Genomic DNA, 18,385 nt, shown 5'->3' on the forward strand with positions numbered 1-18,385 from the left:
TGTCCATGGATGGACTAATAGCTGTATTTATCTATGTCCTCATTGTGTTCAATGTCACAGGGAGTGGGGAGTGTGAGGGCAAGCTGGGGGGAAAGCTGAGACAGGAGGAGGAGGAGAAGAGGGGGGATAAGAAGGAGGTGTGAATCCCAATAGCACAACATAGGAGTATTTATCCATCCCCTTCCCCCACTTAACTGTGTGTGTAGTGCTGTTGTCAGCAACCTGTAGTCCCAAACGGTTCTGCCCACACTGTTGTAATAACCCTATGCCCTGTGGAGGAGACCTGAAGGTGCCTTCTGCCTGTCAAAGTCATATGGCACACATGTTCAGTACAGATGCTCATACAGTATGCATCCCCCTCACAGTGCCAAGGCCATATCTTACCGTATGTGACACTGTTGTTCAAAATCAATTATCTTGAAGAAATGAGATTAGATTGATATAATAAAAATGGTAATGCTAAATCGTGCATGTGATAAGGGAGATAAAAACAAGGAATAGGACTGTGAGGCAGCGGGACAATGGAGAGCCTTTGTCCAACATATTCATATGGATGAAAAAGAGTCAGCGAAAATGTTCCATCTCTTTGTTATACAAAGTATGACATATGATGGGGCTTATTTAAGGCTTGAGAAGGGGTGGTTGCCTTAGCCTTGCACATTCCTGGAATGCAAGTCCCCCGCAACTCTCTCTCAGAGTGCAAGGCTTCAGAACGTCCCTAAATGTCGGAATTTCCATGTGCACTTCATTATGAGTTAGCTGCCTCTTTCATCCGGGCTTGGCTTTGTCATTTATAAAACATGACAAACACTGCCTATACAGGCGTGGGAAGATGGGGATCCTGCACAGTTGAATCACACACTCATTCCACTCAAAATTCATATTTATTTTACATTTCTCCATAATTCCGCATCATGATATACCAAATCCATGTTTAACATATTTAGCTAACTTGACATTTAATGTTGTCATTTAAATAATTCTGGCAAAAAACGTACACTATATTGCAGAGAATAAGGAGGTTCTTGCAACATTTCCAAAAGCCTGAAAGGTCCAGGAGTAGGAGGAGTTTTTCCATCCAATTAAGGCAAGGAATAAGTGGGATGAGGTCATGTTCTTAACCTCTTCATGCTTCCAGAGTCCGCAGCGCTCCGTAATCCTTCTCTAGAGGATAGACTCACTTCTTATTCTCTATCATATACTGTATGTGTGTCGTGTGCTTTCCCACCCCCACCCCACCCTCTCGCCCTGTTAGTGTCAAACCTGTATAAAGCCTTGGGATGACAATTATGTTGAATTGGAAATAACATGAATCTACAATGACTAAAACAAAAAACATGGTGTTGCTGTGAAGGAACAACTGACATCGGCCACCGATTTGATTCGGCAAATAGTGCTGAGCAGAGCAAAAAATACCTAACAGCTCAGAATACTTTACAGCATGATTTTTATTGTAGCTTGATTTTAACAATGGTTTTGAGGAAAACTGTAGTTATTCAATCAGAGTTTTTGTAAACAGTCTGAAAATTCATTGGACAACGCGAGATGCAGTATTCAAAACTCCCATTGGATTATTTGTAATTGCGTCTATTACAAATATTAAGGTAAATATGGCCGACTTTGTCCCCCCTGTCCCCTGGGTTCATACCACTATTTGAGAACATATTCACCTGCTTGACACTTCTCTGTACTGTAGGTGTGTGAGGCAGTTCTCTGGAATGTCAAATATTCGCAGAGATGAGGGATGTCTGCATATGTTCCTGTCCTTGTACTGTAACTGTAGTATATACAATATCATATTACTGATTTAGCTTTAGATTTTGCTACTGTGAAAAGAAAAAATCTAAAAAATCTAACTATTGCTTGATAATTTGTTGTTCTGAAGTGTACAGGAGGAGATGTGAGCTACTGTAACCTTGAACATTAAGATATTGTGAATAGCTGCATAGAGAGCAAGAGCATTCTGAGATTTTTGCTTGACAGGAAATTGCCTCTGATGCTCAAGAGAAACTTGAACACGACCCACGCAGAGGAGTGGTGAATGACATAACCCCCATGCAAGAGTTGTGTCTAAGTGTTTTTTTGTTCTACATCAAAGAGAACTTTGTTGACTTGCTTGACTGATTCCTTTAGCCCCCTTGTTCCAAAGGAACACAGAGAGCATAAGGAAGCTGCAATTGACAATCTACAGTACATAAGGGCAGTTCTGTAGAAGGATCCAGAACATTGCCTGATGGATGTGGACGTTTGTGAATTCTCAAAAAGGTCTCGTAATGTATGGAGCAGTGCTAGGGGGAAGACAAAGGACTCATCTTGATTCTGTGAAATAAGCACATTCAAACCTGCTGAGAAAACAGAAAACGGCACATTAATTCACACAGGAGTAGAATGAGCAGGATGTGGCGTAAGGCCTGGCTGGCTGGCGTAAGTATTACCCATTGTCTCTGGAGACCTTGGGATTCCACATGACGTGAAGCAGATGGGGTACGCCTCTGGAGTGAAACTCGACCTTCTCACAGTGTTCCCTAACACACACACTGCAATCTGTTCTGGTAAATTATCCAAGGAGAGGCGATAAGGAAGATGTTTCCAGCAGATACCAAACAGTGAGGAATATGAAACTGATTACTCAATCAGGTTTTACAATGCACTGAGGAGGATGGCTCTTGTTTGGGTTAATTAGGTGGTGTTTACCCAGTTCCCCACTTCATAAAGAGGGTTTATTCTGCAGCTGGTCAATACTGTTTGATCTCTGCTATGTAATCACAAGACAGAGTGCTAGCTGCTAAGTAAAGGTCAAGGATGTGAGAATGGTGAGTCCGTCCACTAGGCCAATCAACAGCTGTCTTTAAAAAAGTGGGGGGTAATGTATGCACAGCCAACTAGAGCCCATCACATTAGCCATTGACAACTGTTAGGAATGCCAGATATTTCCTCCTGACCAGTGGAGGCTGGTGGAGGCAGAATGATACCATTCCTTATTACGTTCCATGCATTACAATGAGCCCGTCCTCCGATTTCTACTTCCAGCAGCCTCTTCTGCTCCTGACATATCCATCTCCATTGCTTACAGTGTAAGGGGAAATACAGTAATACTGCAGTGCACTGCAGAGTTATTGGTTCATGGCAAAGCCATCGATATACACTCACTGAACACTTTATTAGGAACACCTGTACACCTTCTCATGGTGGAGGTGGTGTAATGGTGTGGGGAATGTTTTCTTGGCACACTTTGGGCCTGTTAATACCAATCAATCAGCGCTTGAATGCCACAGCCTATTGTTGCTGACCATGTGCATCCCTTCATGGCCACAATTTACCCATCTTCTAATAGCTACTTCCAGCATGATAATGCACCATGTCACAAAGCAAAAGTCGTCTCAAACTGGTTTCATGAACATGACAATGAGTTCAGTGTTCTTCAGTGGCCTTCCCAGTCACCGGATCTGAATCCAATAGAACACCTTTGGGATGTGGCAGAACGGGAGATTCACAGCTTGCGACTTTCACTTGCACCTGAAAAATCTGCAGGAATCATGTCATCATGGACCAGAACCTCAAAGGAATGTTTCCAACATCTTGTGGAATCAATGCCACATAGAATTGAGGCTGTTTTTAGAGCAAAGGGAGGCCCTACCCAGTATTAGTATAGTGTTCTTAATAAAGTGCTCAGTGAGTGTATAGGCCTAGACTTGTGGCTCTGAGAATGTGTTGTGTGCACAGTACCTCACTCCTACTTTTCTTCAGTCCTTGAACATAATTGTGATCCCATGAATACGAGCTACATACTGTATACTGTAGAGGCATCACCTTCTATCCTCCATCATCATCAAGAAATAATAACAGTACAATATACTTCCAACGCACTGAGCACTGAGCATTGACACAAACACTTACCAATGTCCTTAACAGCTTAAGTACACTTAACAGTTAGCTGCATCTCCGCAAGTACAAACATGATTACAGGCACTGTGAATCATTATGCGGATATACTGAGTGTTATGGTGAGCAATCACTGGTGTACAGTAGTCCCTTTGGGCCTCCCTGCAAGGTCGAAATTCGGGCCCCTTCCTCCCCCCAAAAATGTAATAAAATCGGAGTCAGCCAATCAATCACAAAGTACTGAGTGTACAAAGTTTATAAATACCAGCTAAAGGCTGTATAGTTATAGATAGTACACTGCTCAATCCCGAGTATGCTAGTCTTTTTAGGGTGGCCTGTGTTACTGTACTTGGCATTACTGTAATAGACTGGCAAAGACCAATAAAAAGTCTCCATTAAAGCATACAAGCCCTAATGTCAGCGCCACAGAATCTGATAGCCTTTCGATAGGCAGCCACATACTGTACGTGTCGCAATTTCAGACAACAGGACAGCGGATTACATTAAGGATAAATGTAATCAAATTGAATCAGCCTATTCCCACTCGAGAGACTGGTCTCCTGAGTCCTCCTGTCTTGTTTCCTATAGGCCTAGTAGCGTACGCATTGAGTCGCCTTGCATGGTGTCCTGATATAGTCCTCCTGTCTTGTTACTTGTCCGTCTTAATATACAGTATATCATAATATATGCCATTTAGCTGATGCTTTTATCCGAAGCGACTTACATTGCAGTGAGTGCATACATTTTTCAGTATATATTGTCCCAGCGGGAATCAAACCCCCAACCGAAGCGTTGTTAGCGCCATGCTCTACCGACTGAGCCACAGAGGACCACGTCTTGTTACTTGCCTATACTAGAAGCCTATGCACTTCTTGCATTTCTTTGTGCAAATGTTTTAACCACGGCTTGTCGGTCCAGGTTGCGGGCCCGACTGTTTTCCATTCAGAGTAGAGGATGGCATGGGAAGAAATATGATGTTGTCCTGCCCTGGATAATACTCTGTGATAAGATCCAACAGATGTTCAGCTGGAGTGTTAACAGACATTGACGTGTTGGCCATCATTCACAGGTCGTGAAACATCGAACGGCACCCAAGTAAGAATCTGAACTATGTCCTTAGAATAATGACCCCAGTAGCCATGCGTCGTATTTTAGTAAGACGCCACAAACAGCAATGAGCCCCCGTTGGCTAGCTGGTGGTATTGTTGGTCAACACAGCTGCTTTTTGTGGTCATTGACCCCCCACCCCACCTCCACCCCCATTCACCCCGCTCTGCCCACCCCCACACCCCCCAACACCTCAGGAATGAAGGCCAACTAGTAATGGCCAAGAAGGCAAGAGAGAAAGATGCTCTAATTTTAGAGTCTAGCGATAAAGCCCGCTCCCCTGTGGGACAGGGTGATATCAAAGGGAATACATGCTGACTCTGTTGCCATGGTGAGCATAATTCAGCTTGGATGTCTCCTAATTGGAAAGCATAGATGTAAAAAAAAGAAAAAAAAGAAAGAAATAACAGGAATCGGAGTCATCATCATTAATAGAAATCAAAAGTCCTTGCTCTGTTGTGACAGTATCGATAGGTGCATGGGGGACAAGATGGGGAATTAAGGGGGTTGTGACAGGGGGTAGGATGGGGGTGGCAGATCAATGGAGAGTCATACACTTCGATGATTGCTCAGAGTAAAAAGGCCAGAGAAATGCTTCGAAGCTGAACGCCATCTGTAAATTTACATAATCCTTCTGGGTCTTCACTGTCGATGTTTAACACCTCTTCGACTGTGCAATAACAGGCAGTATACACTGGATGTAAGGTTGGAAGGCATTGCTGTCGATGCCGAGGTGGTGCCCTTGTTTATAATAGCATACAAACAAATTGAATGTACATGTCAATATATAATTCAGCATCTCCAACTCATGCCATAATGCAGCGTTGCGGAATGGGAAAAAACACAGACCTTAAGTTATCATTGTTAAAATAGCGTGCTAAAATGTCCTGAGAGAAACTACAAACAAAGAGAGACAGACATGCACTTCTGGTACCAAAAATAAAAAGGGCGGAGCCAACTTCTGCTCTCTATGAGGGCAACTCGGCATAAGACGATATTTTCTAAACATGAGAATAGGCTGAACCATCCCTTTAAAAATTTGAACTCTGACCTCACATTTTCATGACACACGACGTGCACACAACAGCAAAAATTCAATATTTCAGCGTCAATAGTTTTGATACACAAGAGGATCCAAGAGATAGCTTGGGCAAACAATGACTGCCATTGACTGCAGAATACAGTAAATCCATTCTTTGAAAGGGAAATGCATCAAACATCACTTGTTTGGGTTTCATTCATTCTCCACCTGAAAAACTAAACCCTCTTCTATTCTTGAATCTTCAAACTGTCAACTCAAAAAGGTTCACCAGTACCACCCAGATACAGGGCTATCCTTTCTTACCAGTAAAAGTGTCCAGAACCTCATTTATCCCTGTCAAATTATTTGAAATTAAAAAACGTATGAATAATTGATTTATTCATTAGTAGAATATGACATCCGTAAGAGTTAATAAAACTTAATCTCTAAAAATGGCCATAAGAAAAAGACATTCCCTCGTAATTTATCATGTTATAGTCTTGCATAGCATCTGCTTTTCCATTGGGTCGTGACCAAGTTTTTATAAATTCATACAATGAACAGTGTGAGAATTTTGTGAGAATTATCTCTGAAAGAAAGACAGAAATAATTTCTTTACCAAATCATAACCTGACATTATTCACAGCAAAATGTTCACACTGAATATACCCTAAATACAAACAAGTTGCAAGAGGCAAATTGAACACAAACATACAGTAGCAGGAAAGCCCCAGACTGAGCCACAGGGAATACAGAGTAGATAAGAGTTCCTAAATTACCCTACAATTGTGCCCACACAATCATTACATGTGTCCCTTTAGTAGAGCACTGATTGTTGCTCACACATCGATGAAGAGAAACAATTCTGAAAACTTGCTTTCCCCGTCCCCTTAAGGGATTGTTTTTCCCATTGCTTTCATTTCAACCCTGAGATAATGGCACATTGTCCCCACTTAGCTTTCCCTATATAACATTATGTGCTCTTTTCTTTCCAGATGCTTTTTGTTGAGCCTGCTGTATGGCCAGAGCCCAAACAAACCCACTGTCTAGATCTCACGGGGCTATGTTTGATTCTTTTGTATTCAAAAGAATACAAAAATGTCAATCGATATAAAATATGCAGTGCTCCGATAAGTTGGTGGTTTAACAATCAAAATCATGAGCATGTTCAAACAGGATTATTGGATCACCAACAAGCAGCAGTAGTGCTATATTTAGCTGTTGAATCAATAGTGTGCTTGCGAAGTGTGTTGTTCTTCGTCCTGCTTCAATTACTTATTAGTGTGCTTGCAGAGCAACACACTACTGTTCTTCATTTTACTTAATTGTACTATTATATTATTATTATTATTATTATTATTACACCTGCTACTCCTCCTACAGCTTTTATGATAAACTTACATTTCAATTTTATAACATGCAGAGAGGTCTAACTTTTAAGATATAACATCTTGAAAGTGCACATTCTAACATTAAGGTCTATGGTGACCAACATATGCAATTTTTGGAACTTATAACCTCATGTTGCCTATTGTCCTACAAATACCCTTTCACTGATAACAACAGCCATTTGGAACATAGCTACTCTACTAGTGCTAGTGAAAAATTTCTCTAGCTTGCGCTCTGATTTTACAAATAGACTAACTACATAGGATGCCACCATTCAATCAAATCTAGAAATATAGCTATCTAATTAACTAGCAAGCCAACTGTAGTTATCCAGCATCATACTTATTCGTGGGCTTGCTTCAGCGCTTCCAATAACTGAAGTATAACTGAAGTATGAACAATTTAACAGTAAATACTTTTTTTTTTTTTTTACAATAAAGTTTATTATTGACTTAATTTGGTAACTTACAGTTAATGTAGTAGGCCTAGATTGAATACTCTCTCACCCCACTGAACTGTGTAATTTTCCTACCATGTTGAAGCTAAGACCAAACCAAACCTTTGAAGATATCTCAAAGATAATATACTGTATCTCACTAAACTTCCTCACTTCCTGTTTTCAAGGACGTTCAGTATGAATCAGGCCTTTGGGACCTAGATTAGTGATGATGATGTTTATGCTATTGTGGATCCAAGATGTTGAAGGAAATTAAACTTTATGACCAACTGCTCATTACCATGGAGCAACTGCCTGTAAAACCCTGAACCTGAATCCATGGTTGGGTCCCAATAGTCTTTCCTCTATTTATCACATCCTCTCTCCCCGCTTCCCTTTCAAAAAGTATTGGAGGAGAATATCTAAGAGTAGAACCTTAGATTTTCTCCTCCAATATGTTTTGATAAGGAAGTGAGGAAGAGAGGACATTGACTAATGGGAAGCACCCAATTACATTGTAGGATGCCTGTGAGCCAGCACCACCTGCTGGTGCCAGACAGACGTACTGAATTATTATTTTTTTTTTCTTCCTTTATTTTAACAGGGAGTCACATTGAGACCAAAGTCTCTTTTTCAAGGGAGCCCTGCAATACAAATGATACAAATACATAGGATACAAACAAAAAAATAAACAAAACAAACAAAAACAAACACAAGACACAATTTCATACAAAACATGAACACTCCTCTGTAACCAGAGGCCCTAAGAGTGACCTAAAATGCCAAAGCGGTACGCTTGGAGTTTGTTACACTTTTTAGGACCATACTAGCTAAAAGCTGTTTTTCCAAGGTCAGTGGATCATGCAGGACCTCAAGAACCAACCATTCTTGTGATGGGGTGAAGTGGTTCTATAATTGTAGAATTGTAGAGTGATGTGTGAGTTTTTGTAAAAGGGCTTCATAAATAAACAGACGGCAATGCTGTTTTCTCCTTGTAGAGAGGGAAGGTGAACCCTCCTATGGCCAACCTACTTTCTGATAGAAGATGGAAGGCATAGGCCTAATTCACCATCAAAATGTACGCAAATGTATATCTGTGGTTTAATTATAGATTAATACAAAAAAAGCTCAATTATATTACTGTGAAAATTGCAACATGTGATAACACAATGCTGTTGTTATTAATGTAATTACAGTGTTACTACACAGGTATAAGGGCAACTTTTGATAGTCTTTCTATTCATACAAAAACAGCAATGACTCTTTTCAGACACCGGCTATACATAGTGAGGCATTAGTGCCACCAAATCCAAAAGAGTTCGAGAGAGCAATACGCCGTCCCTCAGTCTTCCACCGCTGCGCCGTGCAGGGCACATAATTTAAGTCAAACTCTGGCTCAGTCCGGTCGAGGTTGAGAGTGGGTGGCAGAGTTCCATGGTAGCAGGCCAAGGCTGTGAACACTGCCTCGAGGGCACCGGCTGCCCCGAGCAGATGTCCCGTAGCTCCCTTGGTGGAGGAGACGGCCAGGGAGTGGGAATGCTGCTGGAAGAGTCTCTTGATGGCAGCGTTCTCTGCGGCGTCTCCCAACGGTGTGGAGGTGGCGTGTGCATTCACGTAGGTCACCTCTGAGGGTTCCACACCTGCATCGCGCAGGGCTGCAGACATACACCTGGAAAAACAATAGAAAAATCATTATATTTTCAGGGCATACAGTATCCATATGTGTATTGTGTCATTTAAAATGTCATATCTGGTCGTTGATTTGAGATAACTTTGCCTCTTTCTCATTGTGAGGTTGATGAACCTCCGTGTCTCAACAGGATCATAACAGAGTTGCAGTAAATACCTGAACGCTCCATCTCCATCTGCAGTGGGGGCAGTGATGTGGCTGGCATCCCCTGAGAGACCGTATCCCAGAACCTCAGCGTAGATCCTGGCCCCCCTCGCCAAGGCATGGTCGTACTCCTCCAGCAGGAGCACGGCAGCCCCCTCACCCATCACGAAGCCAGCTCTCTCCGGGTGAAAGGGCCGTGACGCCAGCCTGGGGTTGTCATTCCAGTTGGTGCTCAGGGCGCGTGCCCTGGCAAATCCAGCCATCGACAGAGGACCCACACATGCCTCTGTACCCCCGGCGACCATAGCAACCGCGTCTCCATGGGCGATGAACCTGGAGGCGTCGCCGACTGCATGTGCCCCTGTGGTGCAGGCTGTAGACACAGCGTGGTTGGGACCCTTCAGTTTGTGCTTGATACTGATGTGTCCTGCGGCCATGTTGACGAGGATGCGTGGTACGAAGAAGGGGCTGACTTTGCTGTAGCCCTTGGCTTTAAAGATGGCGGACATCCGAGCGATTTCATCCAGTGACACCATACCCATGCCCACAGCCACACCTGTAGTCAGCTGCTCCTCTGGGGTCCTGGGATACCACCCAGAGTCGTCCAGGGCCAGCTGTGCGGCGCCTAGCGCCATCACAGTGGCTGGTGACATGCTGGTGATCTCTCCCCGAGTGGCAAACCTCTCCTCCTTAAACTGACCTTCTCCATCTCCTCTGGGTACAATGGCTGCCACTTTGCAGGGCACAGTCTTGTACTCCTCTGAGTCAAGGGCAACAATCCCACTTGAGCCTTTGATCAAATTGTCCCAGGGTAGAGAAGTCCCTGTGCCAATTGGGGAGACGAGTCCTATTCCAGTGATGGCTACTCTCCTCTGGGACTTTTCAGAGGCGTAGTGCCTCAAATTTGGGCATGAGCAAATACAGGTGCTCTTGTTAAGAAGTGTTCTGATGTGCTGTGATTTCAACAGCTTTGTCAAACATGAAAAAGACATGCTTGGCATAGTATTTTGCTCTCTGCCAACCCTGTGAGGTAGAAAAGAAAAAAACATGTTTAGCAGCACTTTGATGCAAAGAGCCGTTATCTGCATAATCAATAATGAAAATACTGTAAATATTATTGAAACAGTTATACTGTCTACTGCCCATGACAACAGTGTTCGAGTTACGGAACGTTTTGATTTGACCACATTTGTACGGTAAACCTCCCTGTGACCAAACTGCATCAGCAAATAGTAACTTACCTTACAAGCTAGGATTGCTCATTAATTACAAATTATATCATTGATGATTTCCTCTAAAATCTTCAGCAAAGTCAAATGACTCGCTCACACCGTAGCAGCATAGTTTGACAACAAGGGATGACATCGATTGCCTGTTCCCATACATTCAACAGAGAAGGCGAGATTCAAATATATCCCAACCAAAATAATTTAGTTTTTGTATACATTTTAACACAAGTGCATTTATTGATATCACTAACACATTTTCAATAGTGAATTATATGAGCGGTTGAAATTAGTTCGGGCTTTGTAAGGGCAGCTATAGTGAGGCTATCCACTTATTTACTTGTCATCGTCTGCTGAAAGACGTCGATTCACGGGATAAGAAATAAGATTGTAGATGAAATAGTAAAAAAATATTTGGTTGTAGCGTATGACAAGCCATGGCTGGATCGCAAGGAGTCTCTACACTATGTGAAAATTCGAATGAAGTATTTTTAGACGTCGCTAAGTTGTTACTCACCTATGCAGACAATATTCTTCGGTAATGTCACAGTATGCTAATGTTAGCTGGCTATAGCCAGCAAAGTGAAAGTCAGCTTGACAGTTTACGTTACCAGTTTTACAGTGGTTTCATTATAAAACCACTGTCAAAATATAATAAACCACTGACCTAGCAAGAAGAACAGTCAGATAAACGATAGATATACAATGTTGCATACGATGAGAGATCATGGGTGATCACTGGGCTAGCAAGCTAGTATTTTCTTAAATTATATGCCATTTGAGAATGCAAAGATGATGGCAAAATATACTATGTTAAATAGATACAAATGTACGCGCCACGTCATACATTGTAATATCGTGCACTAGGACGAGCTGTATAGGGGACGGGATTAGATACATTGTAACTAATCTGATTGCTATGAGAGTCATTTGTATTTTATCAAGACATGTAACTACCGAGAAGCTGTAGTTGGTGACAGCCAATGCATCACCTTCATCTTCAGATCAAGTTATTATAAAATGTATTGTTCTTGCAGGAATCCAAATGATGACAAATACAGATCGATTCGTGTTGGCAATCCAACATTTTCAACCAAACTCCTGCCTGTCAGAGGTGCAGTGGAATGCCTCTTCGAGATGGGCTTTGAGGAGGTACAGTGCTGTTGTCATAATCCTTGTTTTAAAAACAGTGATTGAAATCGGTCATTCAAATAACAGGATAGAGTTATATGGTTGTTTACATGGTCCCCATGTTCATCATATTTGAAAACTTTGAAACAATCAGACATGCCAAAATAACGTTTGCCTTTCAGAAAATAATCTAGAGTTCTTCTGACCTTGGACGAGAGGTAACTCCACTAAGTCTCATAGATGCATTAATTGATTTCATCTCCCCATAGGCTGAAACTCACCTGGTGTTTCCCAAGTCTGCCTCGGTAGATCAACTGAGGCTAATCCGGGAGTCCATTGCAGCAGAGAGGGACCAGAGACTGGGTGCTGGACAGCCCACACAGTCTCCTGTGACACCCAACACCCCGGTACCAACATCCGGTGGGGGTCGTCCCAGCCCCAACACCCCAGCCCCAATGTCCGGCAGGGGTCCTGCTGCCTCTAGCCTGCCATCTGCACAAACACCTCAACCAGCGCCGCTCTCGGTACAGCTCGAGTCTTGTGTTTTCTAACATTACGTAACCACATTTATTTCTGCAGGCTTACTCCTGGGGGTCTATGATTTGGTGTTAGCTCATATTGTTTCTATTGTATTTATTGTTTCGTATTATTTTGATGTAAAAAGTGCTATACAAATAAACTTGATTGATTGATTGCATACACATTATTCACCTCTCCCTCTCCCTCTCTCTCTGCTCGATTCATCAGGAGAACAGTATGAGATTCCTTATGACCCTCCAGTCAAACTTCCAGCATGTGATGGTGTATGAGAACCCGGAGCTACAGCAGAAGGCCCTGAGCTGTATACCTCACCAGCAGTTCTTCTCCACTGCCAGAGAGAAGCTGCAGCTGTCCAAGCAGGCTGACCCAGGTAAATCTAACTTAATTGTTTATCACATTCAATATAATAATATATAATATATGCCATTTAGCTGACGCTTTTATCCAAAGTGACTTACATTGCAGTGAGAGCATACATTTCAGTATATATGGTCCCAGCGGGAATCAAACCCACAACCTAAGCGTTGTTAGCGCCATGCTCTACCAACTGAGCCACAGAGGACCACAATTCACATTCAAGTCATATCGCAGATGCTTTTATCCAAAGTGACTTTGGATAAGTATGTTTGTTTAAGTAAGTGAATCAACTATACATCAGTCATCGTAAATAAAACCTTTGAGAAGAACAAGTGTCATCAGCAGTCACAGTTACATTCAGGTGATGTACAATAGGGTGTTAGGGGTCTGAGGAGGAGGAGGAGCCCAGGTGGAGCTTAAGAGATCTTTAGTCTACGGCCGAAGATAGGTAGTAACTCTGCTGTCCTGACAGTGTTTGGAATCTCATTCTAACTCCTCAATTTATCATAACCATTCTTGCTAAACCAGTTCTACTGGAGTTGGGTAGATGCTCTTCTGAGCATACTGCAAAGTTAATTGGTTGATATGTTGATTGTATTTTTGCGCATCCTTGAACTTGAGTTGAGTGACACTCCCTTGTTTAGTTGATAGCATTTGCGTCTTGCTATTGTTAGAGTGCAACCTGAGAGAAGAGGACCTAGTGGTGCTGGAACTACTCCGCTGGTTTAAAGGGGAGTTCTTCACCTGGGTGAACTGCCTCCCTTGCAGTCGTTGTGGAGGTCAGACCCAGTCAGCCGGGCCTCTCGCCCCGTCTCCAGATGACCTTCGCTGGGGAGCCCAACGCGTGGAGAGCCACCACTGCCAGGTCTGCCAGCTTTCTACCAGGTTCCCTAGGTGGGTTGTACAAGTGTGCTAGTTTTGCCTTGGTGTATGTGTGTGTGTTTGTGAATGCATTTGTGTAAATGCACAACTCTGCAATGCCATTTTCTTTTCTTCTGCAGATATAATAACCCTGAGAAGCTGTTGGAGACCAGGAGAGGGCGCTGTGGAGAGTGGGCCAACTGTTTCACCCTGTGCTGCAGAGCCTTAGGCCTGGAGGCCAGGTATATCTGGGACAGCACAGGTATGCTCCGTTAACCTTGGTACCGGTTTGTGTCTGTCAAGAAGACTTTGTTTCTCTGTAGAGCATGAGTGTACAAACGGTGTCACCTCCTCCCACTGTATGTTTACTGATGTCTCACAAATACCTGTGATGTCTGTTCGACTTATTAATGACAGTAATAATAATAATGTATTACATTTCATAAAGCGCTTTTCATTACACAAGAATAATCTCAAAGTGCCTAAACAAATATACACCTAACTCTTTGCTAAGTTATTCCTATTCCTTATTATCTTATATCCTGTAATGCAATATTATCCCATCTACTAGATCGATAAATATGTTGTATAAGTAGTGCGTGTGGATGTGTCCTTGACTTTCTCTCTGCCCTCTGTGCTGTTCCAGACCATGTGTGGACAGAGGTCTTCTCTCATTCCCAGCGTCGCTGGCTTCACTGTGACTCCTGTGAGAATACCTGTGACAAGCCCTTGCTGTACGAGATTGGCTGGGGGAAGAAACTAGCCTACGTTCTAGCATTTTCAAAGGACCAAGTGAGTCACCACACACACACACACACACACACACACACATACACACACACACACACACACACACACACACACACACACACCATCTCAGACACAAAACGAAGTCCATGTATTTTCGAGAGCGAGTAGATTGCCTATCTCATTGAAATTGTTGCGCCATGTTAAACACAATCTATAACCGCTATGGGCGTTTGTGGCTTGACACAAAAGTAAGCATCCACTTAGTCTCTCCACGCATGAATGCTTTTCTGGAATCAACAATACACACATTGCCAAACCATGTTGATGAGATGTTTGCTTTAGCTGCCAGTGTTATGTGACTGTTCGTTCTGTTACGATGTAGGTGGTCGACGTGACCTGGAGGTATTCCTGTAAGCATCCGGAGGTCCTGTCACGACGGACAGAGGTCCAGGAGCCTTGGCTTCTACACAGTATCAACGGGCTCAATGCCGTGGTATGTTCGCCTCTACCTCCAGATACAGGTCCAAGATCTGTCCTGACTCATCTCTATGCAGGTTATAGTTAATGTAGGAGATATACTCAGGGTTCTCCTCAAAGAATGTAAGAGTGGTGCTGTGCCACCCTATTAACTTGGCTCCGCCACTATGTAAACATTCCAGCGAAAATGAGTAACTATCTTTGATCACCAATGACGTCATGGTTAAAAAAGTGAAAACGAAATTGAAAGTGTTGTTATGTTCCTCCAGTTAATTCAGCGTTTTGGCAGTATTTTTGCCGCATTTTGACATGAAGAAGTGCAAGACGATTTTGATAATGCAATCCAGTGCCACCTTCTTCAAAAATCCTGGGGAGAACCCTGTGAATTAGGATGAATAGAGGAGATATACTATACAGTGCCTTCTCTTCTCACCCTTGCTGTTCTCTGTTTGACTCTAGAGGCAGCAAGCCCACAGCCCAGAGAGGAAGAAGGAGTTGTTGGAGAGGCTGCTTGTGGAGCTGGTGGAGTTTATATCCCCAAAGACGCCCAAACCAGGCGAGCTGGGGGGCCGCATCTCAGGGGACCTGGCTTGGAGGGCTGCCCGGGGAGAGACTGGAACAGGGACCTCCCCACAGGTGAGATGTGCCCATGTGTCAGTAAATGATCTGATCTGTTATTTCCCTGCATGTATAACTGTGGTTACATTGCTGTTTATTCTGCCCCCTTTTACCAGCTCTGTCACAGAGCTGTCTTGAGAAGATAACCACAGAGCATACCCCCCACCTGCGTTGAAAGAAAATACTTAATATAAAACAATTCTGCCATGATTCTTTGACCCAGCACACCATCATCTCCTTCACTTCAGTTCTCTCTCTCTCTCTCTCTCTCTCTCTCTCTCTCTCTCTCTCTCTCTCTCTCTCTCTCTCTCTCTCTCTCTCCCTCTCTCCCTCTCCCCCCCCTCTTTAAGGTTGCAGAGTTTGTGTTCGTCCCCACTGAGATAGAGAAGAGTGGGAGGCTATTCCACCTCCGGTACAGTGCAACACAAGACCAGTACTGCAGGGTTTCTAACGGCAATGAGGACATACAGGGCTGGGATAAGGCTGTGTGGAGGAAAGAGGCAGTCTTCAGGAAGGAGGAGAGTGATTGGCAGATGGTTCGTTTTTTTGTATCTATGTCATAAATACAATGTACACTAATCTTATCAGTTGAATGCAGTTCAAGTAATTTCAAGTTCTGATATTGCCATATGGAATTACATGTTGCTTGTCTGATTTTGTATTGGTCAGTCTTTGTGTTAATGAGTCAAGGTCATGACGTTTTGCTGATGTCACTCCTTACTCTGCCGTAACAGGATTTGTGAGTGCTGTATACTTTGTGTCTTTTGACCATGTTTCAAAGCTAGCCCTAACACTCTCAGTAAAATGTGTTTTTATCTGTGCTTAGGTCTACATAGCTCGAACAGAAGGCTCCCCCTCTGGAAGAATCAGCTGGAAGTTTGACTGTGCTCCCGTGGGGATGAAGATCAAGACTGCTTCGGTCAGATCCTGCAGCCAAACCTTTCACTCTGGAATCGTTTGCTGGAGCTTGCTGTCTGGCCAGAACACTACAGAGTTCTCAGGAGGTATTAAAGTGTGATGAAGAGAGCAGTGAGAGAGGTTTCAGCTGTGACATAATACCATTGAGTTCTTAGAGGATGTAAGACAATATATTAGAATGCAATTGGCCAGAGGAATGACATAACATTCTGCAGCTCTGAAGAGCAGTTATGAAATGATTCTCAATAGAATGGCTGAACACAATGGAGTTCAGCAAATGGTAGCCAGTGTTTGATTGTCAGATTAAAAACAGAACAATGAGTTGATGCTGACTTTTTTAACAGTGTGATTGTTTGATGCATAGAATATGTCTATGGTTTGATGAATGAAGGGATCCCAATGGATTAGAATGTACCTTTTTGATGCACTGGGATACTGTGTACTTGAAAACATTTTATTTTATTTTTTTTAAATGAGGGTGATGTCTTTGTCTTGCATAACTAATCATTTTGATGTCCCCTCACGTGTTCGAAACGCACAGACGGCGAGATGCACGCGGCTCCGAGTCTTTCTGGATCCTCAGAACTGGTCGTGGAAGCCGAGCTCAGCGGAGGGGAAGGGGAGTCGTCATGGCAACACTCCCAGCTGTTCCGACGGAGTTTGAAGGAGCCTGAGGAATCCTCGTTTGAAATCCTCATAGAGCTAGAGGAAGCTTGATGACTGGCTTTTATGGTTAGCGAGTATGTATGGTTACACTATGAAACAGTGCTGTGTCACAGATGTTGTCTTTGAGCTTGTGGGTCCATAATAACTCCCGAAGACATTTAATGAGATGGAGTGTCGTGGTATTGGCTTGCCGGAGCAATTCACCATTCAACATGAGTGCCCTTACATGTTTCGGCTTCACTTATCCTCATTCATCCTAGCTTTGAAAATATCCACATGCTCTCCATCATCTGAGATTTTCTCCGGCCCCCACCATATATCCAAAGGACTGTTTTTATATCCATACACATTATCTCTGTACCCGTCATTACACAAAGCCACAGTGGAAAACTCCAAACGTGGCGTTAAGTGCTAAGGGTAACAGGTAAGGGCACTTATGTTGAATAAAGTCGCAAGCCAATACAGCGACATTCCATCTCAGGATATGAAGTGTCACGTCGGATTTAGGTCCATAATTGACCTATGATAAGAACACGTGAAACCATTGGATCTATGTGACTTAACGCTGATGCTGCTTGGATATTTATTGGCAGCAATGACAAGATGCACGATCCAGACCTGAAACTAAAGTAACAAACCTCTAGGTTATCTCTCTTTCTCTCTCTCTCTCCAAAGGGGATGGGTGTTGTCTGCAGCCCCTGCTACATAGAGGCTCTGGGTCCTATACACACAAATGTTATTATTTTACTTGATAAGGATTTTTTTCTCAACATGTCAATTTAAGTGATTGTCTTTTGAAGAAGACTGTGTGTACATATCAATGTTTAAATTGGCATCAGAATGCCGTGTGACTCTTGACTAGGCCTACTTTTACTGTTTGTATCGTCTTTTGGATTGTTCCATGGAGAGTGGTGGTGCATGATGAAAACAACTATAAATTGTACAACAAACTCAAAATGGCCATTTCAATCAAGATGGAAAAAGGGGGTTGATGTTCACTTCCAACAGCTGTGCAATCTGTATAATAAACGTATTTTTCTACTACTAGTCTGTTTGTCTTGTCTTATAGTTTCTTAATAATGTATTTCAGATGCAATGTCTTCCATGGTCCATTTACATGAAATGTTTTTTATTGCGGTGCGTGTATTTCTACCACTCCCTGTCGGTTACAA

The 18,385-nt window shown here is 42.9% G+C and overlaps 2 protein-coding genes across 4 annotated transcripts; one reads left to right on the forward strand and one right to left on the reverse strand.

The window, feature by feature from the left end:
• Positions 1–8,422: 8,422 nt before the first annotated feature.
• On the reverse strand, positions 8,423–10,970 carry oxsm (3-oxoacyl-ACP synthase, mitochondrial). The gene is made up of 3 exons (XM_083680843.1): positions 10,911–10,970; positions 9,682–10,692; positions 8,423–9,504 (listed from the first exon to the last, which is right to left on the reverse strand). The coding sequence occupies exons 2-3, from the start codon at positions 10,668–10,670 to the stop codon at positions 9,102–9,104; spliced, it is 1,392 nt and encodes a 463-aa protein (XP_083536969.1). The 5' UTR covers positions 10,671–10,692; positions 10,911–10,970; the 3' UTR covers positions 8,423–9,101.
• Positions 10,971–11,256: 286 nt separating this feature from the next.
• Positions 11,257–18,260, forward strand: ngly1 (N-glycanase 1). Of its 3 annotated transcripts, none has more exons than XM_083680245.1 (13): positions 11,257–11,433; positions 11,933–12,047; positions 12,296–12,550; positions 12,774–12,936; positions 13,598–13,817; positions 13,925–14,046; positions 14,431–14,576; positions 14,917–15,027; positions 15,471–15,647; positions 15,980–16,165; positions 16,456–16,633; positions 17,089–17,287; positions 17,889–18,260. In XM_083680245.1, exons 1-12 carry the CDS (start codon positions 11,333–11,335, stop codon positions 17,262–17,264), a joined length of 1,950 nt encoding a protein of 649 aa, XP_083536371.1. In that variant the 5' UTR covers positions 11,257–11,332; the 3' UTR covers positions 17,265–17,287; positions 17,889–18,260. The 3 variants fall into 3 exon arrangements, with proteins under 3 accessions (XP_083536371.1, XP_083536372.1, XP_083536370.1); XM_083680246.1 differs by having other exon boundaries at positions 17,089–17,279; XM_083680244.1 differs by having other exon boundaries at positions 17,089–18,260.
• Positions 18,261–18,385: the final 125 nt, after the last annotated feature.

Source organism: Argentina silus, assembly GCF_951799395.1.
Source record: "Argentina silus genome assembly, chromosome: 11".
NCBI classification, from domain to species: Eukaryota; Metazoa; Chordata; class Actinopteri; order Argentiniformes; family Argentinidae; genus Argentina; species Argentina silus.